This window comes from Conger conger, chromosome 12, assembly GCF_963514075.1.
Source record: "Conger conger chromosome 12, fConCon1.1, whole genome shotgun sequence".
Taxonomy (NCBI): domain Eukaryota; kingdom Metazoa; phylum Chordata; class Actinopteri; order Anguilliformes; family Congridae; genus Conger; species Conger conger.
The window spans coordinates 29,962,532-29,985,660 of record NC_083771.1 but is presented as its reverse complement, the minus strand read 5'-3'; the positions used below and the strand labels follow the sequence as shown (position 1 = coordinate 29,985,660).

Below are 23,129 nucleotides of genomic sequence, written 5' to 3'. Positions count from 1 at the left end.
AAAACTGTGAGATTGTGACTAGGAGGTAATGCTTACAGCCACCAGCAGTTATTTATGGGCAACTACGCAAGCATTATTCATTGGATTTAAAGTCCAGGTGTTATCTCTGATGGGAGGTGAAGGGAGGGCAGGAGAGGGAAGAAACAAGCGCTATCAGAACTGAGCTTTGTGACGCACGGATATTCCACGCGGCTCTTGGAGAGGAGACATGGCTCTGTGTGGCAGAATTTGGGCCCTGCTGCTGGTGCTGGCTGAGGTGCACTGGGGTGAGCGAGGAGAGGAGAGGAGAGGAGAGGAGGTCGCACTTCTGATTTTCAGTATTCACACTGCCGTTATTTTGCTTTAATTGGGAGTGTCTTCTTGCTCTATTCTCTGCTACTGACCTCAGTGCCAATTCGTAGAATTTTGTGGAATGAAATTTTGTTCTAGAATGACGGTTAGCATTATGGCATAATGACGATACTAGCCGTATCTGCGTATCTGCTTTCTTGCCGATAGATTTCAGTTCACCCAGCCTGTAACTAAGTTTACTTCATTGTTATTCAGTTTTCCTCATGCTGTAAGTATTTAGCTTTTATTAACCGTGCATTGTCCTCAAAGTCAATTTAAACATTTTTCAAGCATTGTCATATCTGTGTTAAACTTTCGCTAATGATCCAACCCATACTCCGTTATCTCTGTATCTCACACACTCTGTGTGTATTTTGTGCTATATGCTAACTGCAAGGGCCATTATAAGATGCCATTCCAGTGGGAAAAAACACACATGCGTGCACACACACACACACACACACACACACACTGTGTACACACAACTGGCTTCATGAGCATGGCCTTTAAAAATGCATGGGTGAAATCAAGTCCAGTTTCATGGATCCACTAAAAGGTGATATTTGCCGTTTATCTGATTCTCATCTGAGACCTTTGGCTGACAGAAGGTATTGGCACTGTTCGCGAGGTTAGGAAACTCTTTGGCCTTTGAGCTTCCTTTCTCCGGATGTCCCATAAAAACTTCTAATTGATTGGGAGGTAGATTAGATTGTATTTAGCAACATTTCTGAATAAAGCGCATTCCACTTTATGAACTTCATCCAAGAATCACTTGTACGGACAGATTTGTTCTTAAATCGCTTTTAAGAGAACTCTCACCCATTTTCTCCTATTTGGAATATTTTCTTGGGTACGAACAAAATTTCTGACTGATCCATATCACTCACGTGCTCTTCGCCTTCCATTTTCAAAAATAATTTATATATACACAGATGAGCCAAAACATTATGATCACAGATGGAGTGAATAACATTGATTATCTCATAACAACAGGGCATGTCAAGGTCTGGGATATATTAAACGGTTAGCAAACAGTTGAGTCTTGTAGTCGACATGACTACATGCATGCAAGTGAAATGGGCCAGCGTAAAGACCTGAGGAACTTTGACAAGGGGCCAAACGTTATGGCCGGATGACTGGGTTGGAACATCTCCAAAACGGCAAGGCTTGTGGTGCGCTCCCAGTCAGCAGTGGTGAGTACCTACCGGTTGTGGTCTGAGGAACTGACCTTGGAGCAATGGAAGAAGGTTGCCTGGTCCGATGAGTCCAGTTTTTGGTCATATCATGTGGACGTGGATGTGGATGTGTTCGCCGTTTACCTGGGGAGGAGATAGCGCTAGGATGCGCTGTGGAAGGAAGACAAGCTGGTGGAGGGAGTGCGATGCTCTGGCTAATGTTCTGCTGGGAAACCCTGGGTCTGGGCATAAATGTGGATGTCAGTTTGACTCGTGCCACCTACCTAAACATCATTGCGGACCAGGTACACCCCTTCATAACAACGGTATACCCTAATGGTAGTGGCCTCTTTGAGCTGGATAATGTGCCCAGCCACACAGCACAGATTGTTTTGGAATGGTTTGAGGAACATAATGAAGAGCCCAAGGTATTGCCCAGGCCTCCAAATTCCCCACATCTCAGTCCGATTGGGAATCTGGGATGTGCTGGAACAAGTCCAATCCACCTTGCAACTTACAGTACTTAAAGGATCTGCTGCTAACGTCTTGGTGCCAGACACCACAGGGCACCTTCAGAGGTCTTGCTGAGTCCATGCCTCGGCGGGTCAGAGCTGTTTGTGCGGCACGCAGAGGGCCAACAGTGTATTAGGTCATAATGTTTCGGCTCATCATTGTATAAATTCTTAGGAACAAGGTGTGAGCCTGTTGAAGTTATCCTGTTTGACAGTGGCATGTTTTACTGTATTTAAATTATAATTCTGAATTTATCAGTATATTGATATACAGTACCAGTCAAATGTTTGGACACATTTTGGAGCCTTTTTTGTTATTTTTCTGATTAGTGTTTTATTTTCTCTGTTTCATCAAACAATTCACCTGTGTCAATACGAAGATTCTCAGCTTTTATTAAAGAGTATTTTTATACATTTATAAATTTTTACCATGTAGCAATCACACCACTTTTTATACATTTCAATGTTTGAGGCAAATTAACATAAAGTGAAATGAAAGTCATGTTTTGTACTTGGTTGCATATATTTGTATGCCATGAAATCTATCAACATCACTAGAGTCTGGATATCTCGAGCGATACTAAAACCACTTTGCATTTAATTGGATCTTTTTGGGAATTGGGGGTTGGGACTTGATTCAGCTGTAAATTATGATGATAGTAGTATGGAACACATTCGTGGTTGAAATGGTTTTTAGTCATCAAAGGTCTGAGGAATGTGAATTCACATGTGAATTGTTTGATGTCTTATTTCCTCTGTCATCAATCAGAAAAAGCAGAAAAGGGCAAGGTCTGTCCAAACTTTTGACTGGTACTGTACTATTGAGGTTAGCTGCTGAGGTTATTGTATAATCCTGCAATATAAATAAAATAATAATAATAAAGTCTAATAGAGTCATGGGACAGAATATGGGACAGAATCCTCTGCTACTGGTCTGCTCCCCTTGGCCATGAGGCTCTCTCCCAGCTGCACCACATGCGCCATAGAACAAGTACAGGAATGACTTCCATGCCATCGCTGGATTACCCAGCATCATAGGGGCAATACACCGTAACCTATGCATGTACGTATCAAAGCGTTTTGTTTATCCATCTCAGAAAGCAGGACTTCAGTCTCTGAACTCGTAAAGTTATTTTTCATATTATTTTTATGAATGACTCTTCTGGACGAGTGATGTCACACCTAGCCGTATATGGCATTTTTGTGCTTACACTGTGGGCACATTGTTGCACACGCTTCCTGTAACTCTCTGTCATACAGAAGTGTGCATACTCTGTCATACAGAAGTTTTCAGTGTGAACTCACTTTTGCAGCGACGGGTGTATTGGAAAAGGAGTGCCTGACACACAAGAAGTGCGACTTTGTGTGCGACTGTTTGGAATGCAGCGATGAGCAAAACTGCGGTAAGCACAACAAACACACCACACAATACATATGCCAATTCCCATTGACATGTATAATGCACTGATAAAAGCTGAAACACAGTTACTCTACTCTACTGCTACATATGTATGCAATGCTGATTGAACTGAGTGAACGTTTTCTTTACTAATAGTTCGTTGGGTTACCTTAGATAATTGCTGCGCTTGTCAAACTTCCTGTGATTCCAGTCATTCATTTCCATAGTTGATCAAATTGAAATGGAATTGCCTCCGAAGCTGCAAAAAACTTGCATATTGTGGTTGAGGAAAATATAAATTTATTCCAGGTCACACATTTATTGTTCACATGGGGAATAATATCAATAGCATTGTTCCAGTACCTTGGTATCTTGTCTTGTACACATTTTATTTATGCACATGGATATGGTATGCCACACACCATGGAATATTGAAATTGTATCAACTGATAGCAAGTAGCAAGTCCTTACCCCATTTCATCCCTTGTGTGTGTCCGTGTGATGAGTCACTGCCAGTGACAGTCATAGACTGTGAAGGCAGACAGTGTTAGGATAATAAAGTGGTCCACAACTTTACCTAGCCTATCTATGCTTCTGGCTGTTCTAGAGCTTATAATTGTAATTTTCTGCAAATATCTGCTGTTTGTGGATATGAAACTTACATTGGTGTAAACATGTTTAAAATGTTAATTCTACATTTTCAATCTGCCATATAGAAAAAAGACATGACATAATGTGCATTTCCATGTTAGTTACAACTCATTTTCTTTAAAAGGCAAATGTCAGGCAAAATGTAATCTAAGCTCATTACTAAATATCATTATGGCTTATTGACATCACTCATTTGATAGGTATGGTGTAATCTCTGCCTTGTAAGCTACTATTGTATGTAAATCCATCATGTGGGTATGTATGTTTCATGTGTGTTTGTGTGTGTGCATGTTTGTGTGTGTGTGTGTGTGTGTGTGTGTGTGTGTGTGTAGGCTACAACGGGGACTTTGTGTGTGATTTTGAGGATGCGGCGATGTGTGGCTGGGAGGACCAGTCTGTGAGCTCCCAGTACACCTGGGAGAGACGCCAGCGGGGAGCCAGCCTGCCCGACAGTGGACCATCCTCCGACTACACAACTGGCACCTCCTCAGGTACACACCGTCTCACCGTCTCACCTGAGCCTTTCCCTTACCTGTACAGGGACACACACTCCCCTCACCTGTACAGGTACACACTGCCTTACCCGAGCCTTGTTACTTACCTGTACAGGTGCACACTGCCTCACCTGAGCAGGAACACATATCCTGTGTGCTTACAAGTGTGACTTTGTGTTTCTGAATCTTACTATGACGGTGACAGGACTCATGTGGTTTACCATGCAGATTGCAGTATTTCTAAATGGTAGTGAACGGTTGGTGAAGCTGCCTCGTAGGCTGTGGGCTGGAAGGGAGTGTGTCCCATTGCTATGTTATGTTAAGTGGTGTTCACGTGCTGATTGGGGTCCTGCAGTAACCTGAGTAACTTGTGTTTGCAGGGTGGTTCATGGGAGTGACACAAGTGAACACAGATACCCTCAGTACAGCCATGCTGGTGTCTCCCATGATGAAGCAATCAGCACTCACCTGCCAGCTCAGGCTCAGATACTTCATATGGGACTCAGGTGACGATGTGGACACACATACACCCACAAACTCACACTTAGTCGCAAACTATCTTGCACACACGCAGAACCTCTTTCACACAGACACACGCTAATGCACACAAATGTCATCTCTGTATCTCTGTAACAGTGGTGTTAAAGTGTAACACATGGACTGTAGTCTGAAGGCACTGGCTGTGATTCAGGCCTGGGCTCAGTTCAGTTTCAAAACACTCAGACATATTCTTTGCAGATTGTTTCAATTCAATAAACAAATTTCAATTGAATTGACCGCCTATTGAGCCGAAACGCTGTGCCCGGTGATGGCGTGACCGGGGCCTGATGTGGGGTTCCCTGCCTCCCCCAGGCCACACGGGGCTGGACGGGGGCGCACTGTGGGGGGTGCTGCAGCGGGCGGACGGGGAGCAGGCCGTGGTGTGGCGGCCCCAGACGTCCAGTTTCCGGGGGTGGAGGGAGGACACCGTCTACCTGGGCCGCGTATCCCAGGGCTTCCGTCTCCACCTGCACTCCCGCCGGAAGCAGGGGCATCCTGGAGACGTGGCCATCGACCAGCTGGAGTTCCTGAACTGCGGCCTGCCTGGTGAGGAGGGAGGGGGGAGGGGGGAGAGGACAGGGGGCCACATCCCTTTTCTTCTGTAGGTTTGAAACACTATGATCTCACTGTCAGCTTTGTTAGGGCCATCCGTATGATGTCCTCTTGGCATTTTTCTTTTTCAAAATTTTTTCAAAACTTTCTCTCTCTTTATCCCCATGTTCTTTCCCCTCCTCTCTCCCTACCACACTGTATTCCTCCCTCTATCTCTCTCTCTCCCCCTCTCTCCCTCTCTCCTTCTCTTCCCCTCCCTCTCTCCCCTTCTCTCTCACTCTCTCTCCCTCTCTCTCTCTCTCTCCCCCCTCTCCCTCTCTCTCTCTCTCTCTCCCTCCCTCTCTCCTTCTCTTCCCCTCCCTCTCTCTCTCACTCCCCCCTTCTCTCTCTCCCTCTCTCTCTCTCTCTCTCTCTCTCTCTCAGCCCCTCAGCACGGGCACTGTGAGTACAAGTGCCACAGGGGGAGTTGTGTGGAGTGGCACCAGATCTGCGATGGCTCTGATGACTGTGGTGATGGCACTGATGAGGCAGACTGTGGTGAGAATGAGGAGGGAGGGGGGGCATGAGGGCTTTCCCAGGCAATCTAATGTACAACTTACCCCTGCCTGCTCTGCTCTTTATCCTTAATTTCAAGTTATTGTTGAAATTCCCACCTTTTCTATTTGGTCGGATAATGAAACGTTAAGAATATTATTAGGGAATAAAGCGAACGCAACAGACCTAGTTGCATAATTTGTTATACATTGCTGTCAAATGAGAGAAAAGATATTAGCTATTGATTTAGCATTTTCCACTCTCATGCTTGTATGTATGAGAGAGGGAGAATATCGTATGGGCCAGTTTGGTGTTTAACTCTTACCCTTGAAATATGTTATTATGCTTACATAATTCATTTTTATCTCTTGAATAAAAATATTGGACAAAAATCAAAGAGATGTGATGGTGGGGTGGGACATGGTGGAAAATGTTGTCTGTGTGCATCCAGGTGGGTACTGGGGCTGTGACTTTGAGGAAGACCTCTGTGGGTGGGACCTGAGGACATTTTCCTCACTGAAATGGAGCAGGACCAATCAGCACCAGCTACCTTTGTCCTCTAGTGATCCCAGAGTTGGTCCGGGCCGAGACCACAGCACTAACAGTGCCTCAGGTGTACACAGGCAAACAATGAACAAATGCTCTCCTGGTTTTAAAACTTTTAAATACTTACTCATACTAATAAATCTGCGATACTACTACTAATACTAATAATAATACTACTGCTAATAATAATAACAATAACAATAATAATACATGTAAACTTTTTTTTAGGTTCCTTCCTATACCTTACCAAACCAGAAAGCCTGAAGGATGATTGGTCAAATTTTCAGAGCCCTGTCCTAGAAGCGACCAATAGCACGCATCCATGCCAGGTAGAGTTTCCACAGCGTGTCAGGCTGTTCTACAGGGGCAGGGGTGTATAGACTTACCCTCAGAAAAGGCCTGTCCAGCTTAAGGCCAATAAGGGTGCCATGGAAGGTGGTTCACCCTGTTAAGACATGGCTCCTCTATGTGAATGGTCCCCATGGTCTGGTATTGAATCCCATATGTGCCAGTGCCAGCATCACCCAGGGAGGGAGGGTTTGAGGAAGATTGGTACTAATGTCATCCTCTGATGTAATCTGCCACTCATGCTACACATGAAGAACACTCCTCAAATGCTGGTTTGTGCTCTCCTGAATCAATACAAGACCTTACAATGGAGAGAAGGGCAGATGTATTTGTCTGCCATTGAAAATTAAAGTACATTGGCCATGGAAAGCATTTTAGTATGACTATAGATTCTTCTTCATCCCAGACTAACTCTTCCTCATATATTAAGGTGGCATCACTGTGCAGGTTTCTCTTAATGTTTTCCACCAAATGACAGTAAATTGTTTCAGCCCACTAACCGATAGAGACATCCACTCTTGGGGTAAAGGGTATTTGCCTTCACTCATAATGTAATACACTACAGTGCAGTCCGTAAGTATTTGCACAGTGCTACAATTTCTGTTCTTTTGGCTCTGTAGTCATTGGTTGTGCAGTCTGCCACCAGGGCATTTACATCAATATCATGTGATCTGTGTAGGAATTACATCCCTTTTTATACACAGTCCTCCAATTTTAGGGGACCAAATGTAATTGGAAAGTTGGCTTCTCAGCTAGTCCGGTGTATTTAATCTCTTCTTTCGTGCAGGTATATGAAAGCTTTGAGTATCTAGTCTTGATTCTAGGCTTTTTATTGACTTTGGAGTCTGTTATTGGCATGTCAACATGTGGACCAGAGTTGCGCCAATGAGAGTCAAGGAAGCCATTATGAGGCTGAGAAATAGGCCTGCAATAGGCTTACCAAAATAGACTATCTGGAACGAATGCTTATGTAAATATAGCCAGGCTGTCGCCTGTTGAGATTGTTTCCCTGTATGTGAGGAATCTCAAGTCCTGGGGGGCTGCCATGTCTGCAGGTTTTAGATGTGCTTATATAAAGTCATTCATTAGAGTCTGTGCACCTTGTTTCCAAGGCCTAAATTGGCAGTTGATTGAAAGAAAATCACAAAACCCAGCAGAGACTGTGATCTTCCAGGGCTGGACTTTGAGACCCCTGCTGTAGGCATTTTATAAACTGTTACACTGTAGTTAGTCTGCATGTGCTCTGGCCTGTAGGAGACCCACAGATTTACAGATACTCACCTCCTAATTCTTAGCATTAAAAGTCATCTCCATAAAGTTGAAGCCAAAGCATTCTAATTTATTGCATCTTCTGAAAATGTATTATGTGGCCAAGTGCTGTGTGTTGGCAGTGTACATTCTGGACTACTCTATAATATAGCGCAGGAAACCCAAGCAGAACCTCCAGTATTTAAGGAGCAGAGGGAACATTGGAGCTGAGTATATGCTCGGTCTAGCCTGTAGCAAAACCCAGGCATTTGACGCGTCTCTCTCCTGTCCCATCTGCAGATGGTGCTGTACACGCACCAGTTCGGGCCCCGGTCAGGGGGGCTGTCTGTGATGGTGGTGGATGGCGGGATGTACCCTGTGTGGGAGAGGGGAAGACAGCTGGAAGACCTCTGGGTGAAGGCGCGGGTAGAGCTCGTCATTAACGCCACCTTCCAGGTAAGCAGGTGGGAGCTCTGCGGTAGTGAAGGGGAAATGAGGCTTTATGGTGTGCTGGAAGATTTTTTTTCGCAGTGAAAAGATTTTCTGTGGCTTTCCGGCCATGGTAAAATAGTGTAAAATGTCAAATAATGGCATTAGTGGTAAGTGTAGCCTACCACTGGTGTAACAGGATTCTTGTGGTTTCACTGCACTTACAGTTATCATTAGGCTACATTTGCTGGTGTTATTATTCCCTACTAATTTTCCATACAATTATGCTAAGTGACTGTTGACTACAAAATGGGGAACATAGGAAAATTGAAATAAAGAGGGATAATTTCAAATGGGCAATGAAAGTGTTTTCGTGACTGGGGAGACACTCTTGGCACTTAACAAGTTAACAAGTTACCCACAAGTTAAAGTGGGGATTGCTTCCTCATATGTAAAACCCTAAACTCAAAACGGAACCGATCACATCGTTCTATTCCAAACGAGGCCTCCTTTGTCGTCAGTCACAAGATTTTCTGAAAATGATACAAACTTCGAAGCCGAGGCTTCAGGGAAAACTGATTTACGGACTCAACACATTTGTAACATCACTACTCTGCGGCAAGGCTCTGGGACGTGGCAGCAGGCCGTATTTCCAGTTTGTCTACTCTTTCCTGTTTGTTATAACCGTCCTCCCTAAAATGAGCCATTATTGGCATGGATACACCATTAGTATGGTATTGCAAAACAACAATGGCAGAAATAACAACTATATGAACAATAATAATGTCGTTATCTCTCTCTTCCTCCCCTTTCAAATAGTCAAAAACGGTCGTATGCCTTTTTATCATTTACAGACAGTAAAAATGAAAATAAAAAGCAACCTTGCTTTACAATTTGCAGAGAGGTCTCATGTATAACATTTACAGTTCAGGTTTGCGTCTGTTCACCAAGATTTTGACCAGGGGTGGCCAAATCTTTGCATACGACTGTATATAAGAATGACCGGAAATAAGTAACAATGTTTATATTATTCGACATGAAAACACACACACGCACACACACACACATACACACACACACAAACACATATATTTAACATCATAAATACCTCAATATGTTTCTCAGTTTATTTCTGTCACTCTCAGCTTGTGCTGGTGGGTGCCATAAGGGATGAAGAATTTGGCGGGATCGCTGTGGACAGCATCAGAATGTCACCAGGTTGTCGGATCATCAATGGTGAGTATTTGTTCATTTGTTCTTTCACCCACCAAAGCCAGCCAAGTCATGAGAGTGAGCTGTCTGAACAGATGCAGGAATAGGTGTATCTGTTCAGCTTGGGAAGTAGCACGTCTGTGAGAGTCTGACGCTCCTCTTCTCCTCTGGGTTGCTTTCGAGCTGTGGTGCCCAGTCTTATCCGGAAAGGGCCGGTGTGGGTGCAGGCTTTTATTTTAACCCAATGTCATGACACCTGTTTTAACAATGTAACTAATCCTGCACAAAATAGCTTATTTTGCACCACCTTTCACCTCCTTTTCTGAGCCGGAAAACGATCAAGGTCTGCGTCTTTAAGGAAAATCCAGTCCCTTTGATGTTCATTCTAGAAGCTAAATGCCTGAGCTAGGAGGCAAAGTCTTATTGAGCAAAAAAACATGAAAACTCTTCGTTTTCTTGCCTCCCCTGATGGGTGGAATGAGGAGCAAGGAGAGGGGCAAGGCAAGGAAGAAGGAGGTGAAAGATAAGTGATTGCAACTCACACTGGCCCTTTTTTGGACACCCCTGCTGTAGAGGTTTCAAAGCCCCTCCCTCTGAACTTCCTGTTTGGGTTAGATAATGTAAGTGCTTCTCAGCATTACATTACATTAACGGCATTTGGCAGGCGCTCTTATCCAGAGCGACGTACAGTTGATTATACGAAGCAGGAGACAATCCTCCCCTAGAGCAATGCAATGCAATCTTATTGTGGCTACACCGGGGATCGAATCACTGACCTTGCAGGACCCAGTCTTGTACCTTAACCATTACGCTACAGGCCGTCTTATATTCAGAAAGAATACTTCCACAAAGGTTGTTTTCATGTTTCCTTTGGAAGCTGCTGGCTCCCAGCTCCTTCAAGGAACGGGTTGGAATGGAGGGCCAGAGAAGCAACGATAAGCACAAGTACGGATAAGATACATAGTTGGTAGAAAGAGCCGTTTCTATCGTTCCTGTTTCTTCTTCCCTTTAATTGCTTCCAAAGAGTCCTCCCCAGCGGTGACCCACCCCAGTCCCCCCAGCCACCCCTGCACTTCCAGTGAGAAGATGTGTGACTTTCACCAAGACTGTGCGATCTCTGAAGACGAGGCCAAATGTGGTGAGTGTGTGTATGTGTGTGTATGTGTGTGTGCGTACATGTGGGAGTATGCTCGCCTATAATACATGCCTTCACCAGCCATCAGTGTTAGGGCCACTCCTTCACAGTACTACTTATACATGCTTTTTTATGTGCATAGGTTTAGCAAATGTTTTATTCCCTTTTTGTCTGAGTGTATATGAATACAGTATACTGTATATATGGGAATATTTAAGTGTAATTGTTTTTGTAAGTTCTGTTGGCTAGTATGGGGCAACATTAGCTCAGGTGGTAAGAGCATTCGTCTGGCAGTCAGAGGTTTGCCGGTTCGATTCCCGCCCTGGGTGTGTTGAAGTGTCCCTGAGTGACACCTAACCCCAAAATGCTCCTTACGAGCTGGTTGGTGCATTGCATGGCAGCCAATCACCATTGGTGTATGAGTGTGTGAATAAACAGGTGAAGGAGAAGCATCAATTGTACAGTGCTTTGGTTAAAGGCGCTATATAAATGCCAACCATTTACCATTTAGTTCTCTGTGACGGATGGTGGGCCTATATTGTGTGGTTGCAGGAGACTTCTCTTATGCTCAGGGCATCACTGGCTGGACTGACACCAGTATTGGGACACAAGGCTGGTCTCAGAACCAACCACAGAATGGGTCCTCGCAAGGTACTGTATATGTGTGAGAGTAAATTAATTTGTGCCTCTATACGTGTATATAATTCAATGTGGCTGTGTATGTACAAACACAGCAACACACTCACTCAAACACACTCACACACATGCACACATCACTATACACATGCACACACACACACATGCACACACCACTATACGCATACACACACATGTGTTTGAATGAGTTTGTGTGGGGGAGGGTGCAGTTGTGTGTGTGAGTATGTAAAAACAACCGTGTGTTTGAATAAGTGTGTGTGTGTGTGTGTGTTTGAATGAGTGTGTGTGGGGGGGAGTGTGCAGTTGTGTGAGTGTGTAAAAACAACCATGTGTTTGAATAAGTGTGTGTGTGTGAGTGTGAGTGTGTGACTGTGCCTCTCTCTCCCTTCAGGTGCTTATCTCTACGTGACTGAGTTCCCAGGGCAGCAGCTGACCGAGGCTCAAACTCGCACTCCTCTCCTGGGCCCGTCTGGCCCAGCCTGCACCCTAGAGTTCTCCTACAATCTGAGCGGGAACAACTCCCACATCGGTACTGCTGCTCCCTCCTGCTGTCTCTTTAACCTGTCTCTCTCCCACCATCCTCCCCCGTTCCCTTTCTCCACATTAATCATGGTATTCTCCTCTACGCCCCCCAGGCGAGCTGTCCGTCAGTGTGATCGACGGGTTTCTGGGGACCCGGTCTCGCCTGTGGGAGGCCGCCGGGAAGACTGAGGGCGAGGGGCTGAAGGCGAAGGTGTACATCGGTGCTCGGGGCCACCGCTTCCAAGTGCGTCTGTCGTGCACCGTCAGACATGTGTGGGGCGACATGGCTCAGGCAGTAAGAGCAGTCGGCTGGCAGTCGGAGGGTTGCCGGTTCGATCCCCCGCCCAAGCTGTGTCGAAGTGTCCCTGAGCAAGACACCTAACCCCCAAATGCTCCTGACGAGCTGGTCGGTGCCTTGCATAGCAGCCAATCGCCGTTGGTGTGTGAGTGTGTGTATGAATGGGTGAATGAGAAGCATCAATTGTACAGCGCTTTGGATAAAGGCGCTATATAAATTCCAACCATTTACCATTTACATGTCCCCCCCTTTGTGCTCATCAGAGAGGACTGACCCCGCCCCCGTCCCCCGCTGTCATTGTTTGGAGTGCTCTGTGACTCAGTGCTTCTGATGTTGTCTGCTCATTTTAAAAAAAATGTTTCTCACACCCAACAGTTGGAACTGGGGGCCCTCGCCAAATACAAACATGCTCAAATAGTTGTGACAGATGTCCGCTTTCTCAACTGTCACGCACAAGATCTGCCAGCTACTAACCAAGGTGAGCGGTGTCTCCATGAATATAGTTTTTCAATTAGGACCCAGCATTCCTTTCGGGTGCTCAAATGTAACTGTAAGCTCTCTGGAGTTTGTTTGACTGGTTGATATGAAATTAAAGGTAAAAGCACTTTAACCGCTATTCCGTCTACATTGCTTGAGGTAGCTCTGTCATTGTTTAAGCCTGTGCAGCAACTTTTGAGTCACAAGAGGTTAGATGTTTCTATTGTTAGGACTTTAAGACCAGATGAGGTTTAGTCATGTCCTAAAATATAAAATAGTATTGAAAGAGGTGTAACTGTTACTTGATTACTTGACATGTTACTGTTCAAAAGATGCATATTGTTACTTGATGTTGCTTTTTAATGGTGATTTTGTGTTTTCTTCAGACCTATACTGCAACTTTGAGACCGATAGTTGCAAGTGGTATCAGGACCAGTCTGACAACTTTGACTGGACTCTGCTGAATGGAATGGACCACACTATAGGCATCGGTATGTACGAGAGGGGATGTTAATCGATAAAGTTATTTATCTCTGTCTGGTAGAAGTCTGGTTATTGACTGTCTATTATGTAGACAACAAATGAAAATCAAATCCCTCTCTCTCTCTCTCTCTCTCTCTCTCTCTCTCTCGCTTTCTCTGTAGGTAGAAGTCTGGTTTTGGATATATGAAATGTAGTCTATTATGTAGACTACTAATGAAAAAAATGAAATTTGTCTCTGTCCCTCTGTCCCTCTCTCTCTCTCACTCTCTCTGTAGGTAGAAGTCTGGTTTTGGACATGTGAAACATAGTCTATTATGTAGACTACACATGAAAGAAATGAATCTCTCTTGCTCTCCCTGTAGGTAGAAGTCTGGTTGTGGACATGTGGAACTCTTCTCTCCGAGGGCTGACTGCTCGCTTGTTGTCCTTCCCTCACGCCGCCACAGAGACTGAATACTGCCTGTCCTTCTTCTACAAACTCTACGGCCCTCAGACAGGTGAGGTCGTGCAGCACCCAGCCAGCGCTGCCTGGGGCCGGGCTGCACTGTACCGTCACTTAGGGTGGGAGGGATTTGAGGTTGTCTGCATGTCGGCTGAGCGTGACGTGCTCTGCTGAGCAACGCTGACTGCACCGCGGAGGGAAAACCAGCTGTACGAGCGTGCTGAGAGGAGAGTGATTGCTGGTCCTCACTTCCCCTGAATCAATCACTCCCCCTGAATTAGTCCCTCCCCCTGAATCAATCGCTCCCCCTGAATCAGTCCCTCCCCTTGAATCAGTCGCTCCTCCTGAGGAGCATCCCCACAAGTCACTCTCCCTGAATCAATAAATCGCCCGCTCCCCCCGACTTTTGAAACGGACCCTTCTGTCTCCCTCCCAGGTTCCCTCAACGTGAAGTTGCTCTCGGGCGGGGATGAGGTCCTGGTCTGGACGCGCGGAGGTGCCCATGGCAACCAATGGCTCCAGGGCCTTTGCCCCATCCCCCACCAGCACATCCAATTTCAGGTAACTTACCGCCATTTATACCATGATGTTTTCATTGATATACGCTCACAGAACTCTCACTGAAGAGGATTTGTGGGTGGTGAATCCAGGTAAAACAATGGTTCTCAATAAAGTCTGTGAGGTGATCATGACTGGGACAGGACTCCTGTGAGGCGGTGTGTAATTGGTTGCAATCAGGGCTTTAGTTTACAGTTATCCCTCACCTCATCAACCAAAACAGCCTCCATTTTGGAAGGGTGCGGCCAGCCTGTTCCTATGCTTCTGTACAGTGGCGTTTTAAAAAGTGGTATCCAGGTTTTCTGTAAATGGAAATTGCAAATTTGGTAAAGGTGAGAAAAAGACTGATAAAACATTATTGTCTCTCGTCCACCTTTCTTTTTATCTCTCCCTTCCCCCTGCTCTCCCTCTCCCCCTTTCATTCCCCACACTCTCCATGGTCCCCCACTCCCTGCCCCTCTCTCTCCCAGGTCGTCTTTGAGGTGATTCGTTCTGGGTTTGATGGACAGGTTGGGATAGATGACGTGTCGCTTCTGGCCCGCCCCTGCTCAGTTCCATTCGCCTGCTCCTTCGAGGGCCAGACCTGTAGCTATATCTCCTCTGGCTCCTCCCGCTGGGTCCACCAGAACAAGATCTCCGGTGGGGTGACGCCCAGCCCCAAATCCGACCACACCCTGGAGACGGAGCAGGGTGAGGGTCTGTCTGTGCACTCTGGGGACACCCTGTAACTCTGGGGACACCCTCCACTTTTCTGCATTTCTGAGGATAGTTTTCAATACAAATTTCCTGAATTACATTTTTAGATGCTATTCTACATTTCTCAGGATAATTTAGGACTGTGTTGCTGTGATTGGAGGGCCTTAAATTTGCGATGACATTTCTTGAATTACATCGAAAGTTCAAGGGAGTTCAAGGGAGTAGCAAGGGAGTAGTTAGAAAATGTGGATTCAAATGTTTAACATGCATTGGAACAAATTCAAACCAGAAAGCATACTGTACAGCTTACTGGAATGTATGAGAGTGGGCCCCACAGACAGGTACTATTGAAATAGACAGTATGTGTAACTGCACTTTCCCTACGTTGTATTTATCATTTGGAGTCAATCTGTCAGCCATTTATGTTTCATTGTGGAGGGGTTGGTCTGTCCCTTGGTATTTAGGGTACTATATGATTGTGGACAGCAGCGCAAAGTTCCTTCCTGTGGGTGATGTCGCAACTCTCACCTCTCGGATGCGCAACAGTGCCCCCCACACAGAGTGTGTTAATTTCTGGTATCACATGGGGGGAAACAAGCCAGGTAGGTACACCATTTATTCTATGGTGTTTTATGTTCTATGTGGAGTATGTTATGTGTGTTATATTACAGTAAGTCATGTTGTGCGTTGTTCCCGGGTCTTTTAATGTGTATTTTGTGTGTGTGTGTTGTATTATTTTAATTGTTTTGTGTCCTAGGTTAGTCTTCTTAGGATTGCATTGTCCGCTCAATGTGTGTTGTTTTGTGTTGTGCTGTGTTCAAGGCTATATGAATGTGTGTTATAGTGTGTTGTGTTTACAGTAAGCTTGCTGCATGTGTGTTATATTGTATTCCAGGCTATCTGATATATTTTGTGTTGTGTTGCGTTTGATTGTGTTGTGATCTCTCAATGTGTGTCATATCATGCTATGGTTCAGACACTCTGAGTGTGCGTTCAATTTTAATTGTATAGTGCTTTCTACAGAAGACTGCAACTAAAATGTTTTACAGAGTAACAGAAGGGCAAAAACTTGGCCTGAACCTCCAAATAGCAAGCACATGAGATTAAAAAAAAGACTCCCCAGTGGGGAGGAATCTTGGGAGGAACCAGGCTGTAGAGGGGGAGCCCATCCACCGATAGCCGGCAGGGTGTGAAGTATGCTGTGTAATGTTGTGTTTCAGGCACTCTGAATGTGTATGTCAAGCCTGAAGTTGGTGAGACGAGAACAAAGATCTTCTCCACCAGCCTAAACCAGGGGGAAGGTTGGCGCCATGCCAATGGCAACATCAGCAGCTCTGAGTCCTGGCAGGTACTGTACAGACTCGCAGCACCCCTGCGCTTTACTGGAGTTCGGCTAGAGCGGTGTACTGCTGCCTTTGCCCTGCCTGTTTGTGGTGACAGAGATGATGCCCTGTGTTGCCTGTGGTGATGGAGATGATGCCCTGTGTTGCCTGTGGTGATGGAGATGATGCCCTGTGTTGCCTGTGGTGATGGAGATGATGCCCTGTGTTGTCAGTGGTGATGGAGATGATGCCCTGTGTTGTCTGTGGTGATGGAGATGATGCCCTGTGTTGTCTGTGGTGACAGAGATGATGCCCAGTGTTGTCTGTGGTGATGGAGATGATGCCCTGTGTTGTTTGTGGTGACAGAGATGATGCCCTGTGTTGTCTGTGGTGACAGAGATGATGCCCAGTGTTGTCTGTGGTGACGGAGATGATGCCCTGTGTTGTTTGTGGTGACAGAGATGATGCCCTGTGTTGTCAGTGGTGATGGAGATGATGCCCTGTGTTGTCTGTGGTGACGGAGATGATGCCCTGTGTTGTTTGTGGTGACAGAGATGATGCCCTGTGTTGTCTGTGGTGATGGAGATGATGCCCTGTGTTGTCTGTGGTGACAGAGATGATGCCCAGTGTTGTCTGTGGTGATGGAGATGATGCCCTGTGTTGCCTGTGGTGATGGAGATGATGCCCTGTGTTGTCTGTGGTGACGGAGATGATGCCCTGTGTTGTCTGTGGTGACAGAGATGATGCCCTGTGTTGTCTGTGGTGACAGAGATGATGCCCTGTGTTGTCTGTGGTGACAGAGATGATGCCCTGTGTTATCTGTGGTGACAGAGATGGTGTTGTGTGTTTCAGCTGCAGTTCGAGGTGGTGGGGGCAGGCGGCAATCAAGTGCACATTGCCATTGACGACATTGCCATCTCAGCTGAAAGCTGTCCACCACGAGGTGGGTGTGTGTGTGTGTGTGTGTGTGAGTTTTAACAACGGAAAACGGACAAAAGGACTGAACAAAGCAAAACGCAAACCTTTACGAAATTAAAACGGAAATTGAGAGTGAGAGAATATATCTAGTTCAAGTTGTATCTATGTGATCATGCTAGCACTTGGAACTGTACTTTCCTCTAGGGTCCTCAACGCACCTGTAATGTAATGTAATGTAGTGTAATATGCATATCTGAAATAAAGTCTTTGACAGGAGAGTCTAATGATTCTGATTGTACCCGTACAAGTGGTAATCTTGCACTATTTGTCCGTGGAACAATTACATCCCTATTATGCTAATGGTGTGTGTCTGTGTGTCTTTGTGTCTTTGTGTTTGTCTGTGGGTGTGTGTTTCAGATGCAAAGTGCACTCTGGAGAAAGGTCTATGTGGCTGGTCCAACACTCAGTCTAGGGATCAGCTGGACTGGGAGGTGACCAGCCCAGCACAAGAGAAACACTACTCCACTCCGCCCCTTGACCATACCCTGCAGTCAGAGACAGGTGATGCCTCATCCCCTTGCATCCTGTGTGTGTGTGTGTGTGTGTGTACATACGTGTGAGTATGTATGCAAGGTCTCAGTCTCCACTGTACTCTTTATAATCCATGTATTTTTCTGCCTGAAAAATGTAATGGCTGTAAGATGTTATTTATGGCAAATGCCAAACTTCATGTGCAAGTAAGCACACCGGGCGCAGTCTGGTACTGACAGGCCATTCATCAGTGCGGTCGACTGAATGCATCTTACATTCTATTACGTTTCCACCTTGTACCCTTGTACGTGGCACTACTTGTTGCCTGAACCTATGTACAGTTGTGTAAGCTTCTTTGGGTAAGAGCACTTGCTAATTGTGTAAAACTAAATGTACTGTGGAAACCCTTTTACTGTGTGTTTGTCTGTGTGTATCCTCATGGGCCAGTTTCACAGACAAGCCAAGTCCTAAATTAAATAGACTAAACTAGACTAAATGACATTCTCAATGGAGGTTCTCCATACTAAACACAATTTAGTCCAGGAGACTATTCTTAGAAAATATTGTCGTATTTAAATACCCCTCCCCTTGATGAAACAGAAAGCTCACAGGTGCTGATAGATGGGTCACCTCCCCAGAGGAGGTGGCGTGGGTGGCGTTTTCTGTTGAGGCTGACCGTGCCCTGCCGCTTCCTCCTCCACAGGTCACTTCCTGCTCCTTCCCAGCAGCACCCGGGACACGGCAGGTCAGAAGGCGTGGCTGCTGAGCCCTCACCTGGCACCCACGCTCGGCACCTGCCTAAGGTTCTGGGTTCACAAGCCCGAATCCCGTAAGAACTGCCCCACCCTGCCCCCTCCTCCTCCCCCTCCTGTTTCTCCTCTTTCTGTTCCCTTTTTCCCTCTGCCCAGCTTGCGATGTGTCCTCTGCAGAGCCCCGCCCATCATCGCCATGGTTTCTCTTACTGCCTGAGCCATGCAGAGGCCCAGTTGATTGATTGGTGTTTGAGTTTGATTGACGCCCCTACAGATGAAGGTGATCTGTTGGTGGTGAGGCTGTTTGGAGAGGACCAGGTGCAGCTGCTGAGTGTGGGCCAGGTTATTGAAGTGTGGAGACGCTTTGACATCGACATAATCTCTCAGGAGGAATACCAGGTACTGCATTGCCGCTGTTGCTTCCCAGCCGTGCAAACGTGCATACACAGGCTAACGTTTGAGTACACACGCATGCACACATACACACACACAAACATGCATGTAATCACACAAACACTTAGACTCATTTACTCACAAATATACACACAAACACAGGCACACATAAAATTATGCAAATAAATAGCTAATTAAATTAATGCAAATGTGTGTGCGTGTGTGTGGTAGATTGTGTTTCAGGGGGTGAAAGGGAGGAACAGTCCATTGGCTCTGGATGATATTCAGTACACACCAGGAGTCAATTGTGCGGGGGAGAACACAGACACAAAACGTGAGACAGCGCCTCTCTCCGAATTCAACTCTCATACTGACTTTATTAGCATTTCAGGAAATGTCTCGTCAGAGTACCACAGGACATTAAATGCATTGGATACAGACTGTAAGACACACTGTCACATGCTCCACTATTTTAAAATAAAATAGTGATGTTTCCTGCAGGTTTATAAAGCAAACATGGTCAATTCACTTGTTAATTCACTTGCATGACCCCTGGGCATCCTGGGGATGCCATCCGTGCACTTTCACACAGTAAATAGTTTTGAATGTAATTTCTCTGGACTTTTTATGAGTCTGAGAGAGTCTATCAGTGTCAATCTAATATCTTGCCATGCAGTTATGTGCATAGATGCTCCTCCTGTTTCCCCTGTTAGCCCCACCCCCTTCTGATGACAACGGCGGGATCGCAGCGTCAGTCATTGTGATGCTGCTGCTCGTGGTCACTCTGGCTGGCCTGCTGGCGTTTTACCTGCGGAGGAAGCAAAATGCCGGCCCCTCGGGGGAAGCCCAGACACAAGTCAGCTGTGGCATCGCCAATGAAGCATACGATCCAAAGACCACAGTATGTGACGTTACAGTCAATGGCCCTCAATTGAAAAACTTCCAATAAAGGCGAATCATTTTTTTATTATTGCAACATACTGTATAAGTGCAACATATACTTTGCGGTACACATTTTACATATTAAACTGTCTCACACTGCAGCAAGCTGTGAGTCATGGTAGTTTTTTGGAGAAATACTCATCAGTTAATAGACAGAAACAGCGATAAGATGGTGTGTGACATTGGCATGCTGGCCATAATAAAGGGGTCTTTGTTCCAGCTGTAATGATGGTGCGTTTCCATCTCTTAGCAGGACCAAGTGACTGTGCCCCCAGTCAACAGTAAGCCAGAAGACGGATTTGATAACGCTTCATTTCATATTGTGAGTGCTGAAGGCCAAATGGCAGTCCCTATTACACGGATGGAAATGTGAAAGATAACCCGCTCAGCATTTATAAAGATTGCAGTGATATGCTGTTTTATTAAATTTTCTGTCATGGAGTGACTCAGGTATACCCTCAGAAATGACCCCAGAATTAGTCCTGACACAATTAACAATGATTAACAAGCAAAATCTGTGTCATTTACTGACATACAGTATATGTTTTATATTCACAGTTTAAAGCCTAATTCATACTTTGCCGGACAACCCTCTTGACAAGTGTTCCTCAATGAGGCATACCACGAGAACAGGGGTGCACAAGGCCGGTCTGCATACTGGTTTTTGTTCCAACCAATTGTCTTGTTTTTAATTTGCTGACAGCTCTAAATTACCCTGGTTCACGCCTGAGCAGGAATCATCAAATCCTAGACCTCGACATCTGAGAACTGCTGTATTTCCACCCTCCCTTTACCTGGGAGTCAGGTGTGAAGACAGTAGCAGTAACTGTTCAGCTAATTGTCTGGGATTTAGGCCGGATTTAGATTTGAGGCCAGATTTGATGATTGCTGCCAACAGATCCCTGCAGGTCTGATATGCCTTCATTTTTGCCACACGGACACTTATTGTGCGACAAAGTATGAATCAGGTTTAAGAAATTGGTTTTCTGTTCACATTGTGCAATCTCATTACATCTAGTAGCTTTAGCCGACTTGTTGGGCTACATGTCACAGTTTCAGCTGGATCAGGCTGGTAGAACTGTGAAGTTATGAGCCTGAATATTGAGGCTACGAATGGACTAACTCGGCATTATCCTGCAGGGTTCAGAGGAGCGAGCGATTGTGTAGAGGGAGGAAGAGAGGCCACTGGCGCCATCGTGACATCACACCAGGAGAACTGCTTGTGTCATGTTGTACTGCGTCAACCTAGTTGCACGCACACTCCTCCTACAGATACATACAGTATATAAACAAAGCGCTGATATGTAGATCCTGTCGCAAGTGACATGGAAGACCTGTCACATTCAAGACATTGTGCGCAGAAGTGCGAACATAAGTAAAGATAATCACATTGTAATGTAAAGGCATCATGAATACGAAATAACACAAATATTCCAACCCCTACACATCACCTTCTACAGCATCAAACTGTCTTACGGCCAGGCAGGGCGATTGCAGGATTGACAGGGACACCTTTAAAGTGTAAGATCAGAAATATGTGATTAGAACGTTTTTAACCCAACATCCCATTGCTGATGCAACAATGACTACTGGTAACTGAAAGGAATGGAGTTCTAGAGAATTCAGGGGTTTTACTGTAAGTGGGGTATGGAAGCAAGCAGTCTGCAGAGCAGAGCAGGACATTGCTCTCTGGTCTAGGATTACCCCAGTGACAAAGGCAGAGCTTAGTGAAAACAGATTTCTCACGTTTTGGCTCAAAAAATGCACCGCTTTACAATGAAGTGACTGGACGTGCAGATTCTTACTGTACAATATTCAGAAATCCGTCCCTTCCTCATTGCCTGCACAACCCAGCTCTTAGTCCAGGCACCAATCATCTCCTGTCTGGACTACTGCAACTCCCTCCTTGCAGGCCTCCCTACCACTGCCATCAGACCTCTGCAGCTCAGAATGCTGCTGCTCTCCTGATCTACAACGTCCTCAGACTCAGCACCATCCTTTCCATCTCCCTCCACTGGCCACCTGTTTCACCTGTATCGGCTCTCTTCAAATTCAAACCCTTGCTGCTAGCCTGTTTGACAAAGGGACAACTCCGTTGGATCATCGTTATCACCCAACACACCTACTGTACCAGACCCCTCCATCCAGCTATTTTCGGTTGGCTGGCTTCACCACTGCGTATCTGCACTTACAGGCCAGGCCTCTTGTTTGTTCTGGCCCCACTGGACCTGGTGGCGGAATGAGCTTCCCACTGCAGTCAGTAGAAACCCTGGAAATCTTCTGGCACAGACTGAAGACTCACCTCTTCAGACAGCACCTTGGCTCCCCTGACCCCCTTTCAATAACCTGTCTTTCTCTCTTTCATACTTTGGATTTCCTTTTGGATAATGTTGTAGTTATAGCTGTGTAATGATCAGTTATCTGTCTTGCAGTACTTTGTTTAGTTTAAAATACAAATGTTTGTAAAGTTAACGTTACACTTGATGATTATGCATATTTTTCACGTTTTTCATATCATCATTGAGCCTTTGATTTGTGTTCCATACTGATTCACGTAAAATTTTTATTGGACTATGCATATTTTAGTGTTTGACTGCTATTTTTCTGAGCTGTTCATAAAATGATTTTCCATGTGACATGATGCATGTTTTTGCATAATTATCGGATGACATTGCTAAATATAAATCTCTGAGCCTGCCTAATATCTTTGGGACAAGCCAAAAGCCTTTTGACTTGTTTTGAGAACCCTGTTGATCTTCTAAATTTGTTAGTCAGTTGTTAGTCATTTACTGGTCATTTTGCTCCTTGATCCCTCTCACAAATGCTTCACTATTGTGTTCTCTCCACTGAAGCTGCACTTTTGTCACTGTCAATGTGAAAGCAGTGAGGTGGAGTACGAGGGGTTGGGTACTTTTCACAAAACCTACGTCACTGCTATTTACAAACATTTTGTGGGCAATTTAGATTCTATCTATCACTAAGATGTCAGAAGCCCATTAAAGGCCCACATGAATCAGTGTTGTCTTCCTGGAT

At 45.4% G+C, this 23,129-nt stretch overlaps 1 protein-coding gene across 1 annotated transcript; it reads left to right on the top strand.

The window, feature by feature from the left end:
* Positions 1–208: 208 nt before the first annotated feature.
* Positions 209–22,616, top strand: mamdc4 (MAM domain containing 4). Its single transcript, XM_061262127.1, has 29 exons — positions 209–266; positions 3,331–3,420; positions 4,400–4,558; positions 4,942–5,067; positions 5,414–5,647; positions 6,077–6,190; positions 6,639–6,800; positions 6,962–7,062; positions 8,630–8,785; positions 9,904–9,994; positions 10,995–11,108; positions 11,658–11,756; positions 12,154–12,291; positions 12,398–12,528; positions 12,958–13,060; positions 13,446–13,550; positions 13,905–14,039; positions 14,421–14,545; positions 15,013–15,232; positions 15,703–15,840; positions 16,459–16,586; positions 17,413–17,503; positions 17,896–18,039; positions 18,713–18,838; positions 19,036–19,160; positions 19,386–19,488; positions 19,868–20,055; positions 20,347–20,418; positions 21,237–22,616. Exons 1-29 carry the CDS (start codon positions 209–211, stop codon positions 21,261–21,263), a joined length of 3,603 nt encoding a protein of 1,200 aa, XP_061118111.1. The 3' UTR covers positions 21,264–22,616.
* The last annotated feature ends 513 nt before the right edge of the window (positions 22,617–23,129 follow it).

Excerpts from the sequence above, each read along its gene's own strand:
- mamdc4 (XM_061262127.1), top strand. The coding sequence starts at position 209 with ATGGCTCTGTGTGGCAGAATTTGGGCCCTGCTGCTGGTGCTGGCTGAG. Across the intron at positions 12,529-12,957 it reads CTCGGGGCCACCGCTTCCAA|TTGGAACTGGGGGCCCTCGC; the intron begins GTGCGTCTGTCG and ends CACACCCAACAG. Across the intron at positions 16,587-17,412 it reads GCAGCTCTGAGTCCTGGCAG|CTGCAGTTCGAGGTGGTGGG; the intron begins GTACTGTACAGA and ends TGTGTGTTTCAG.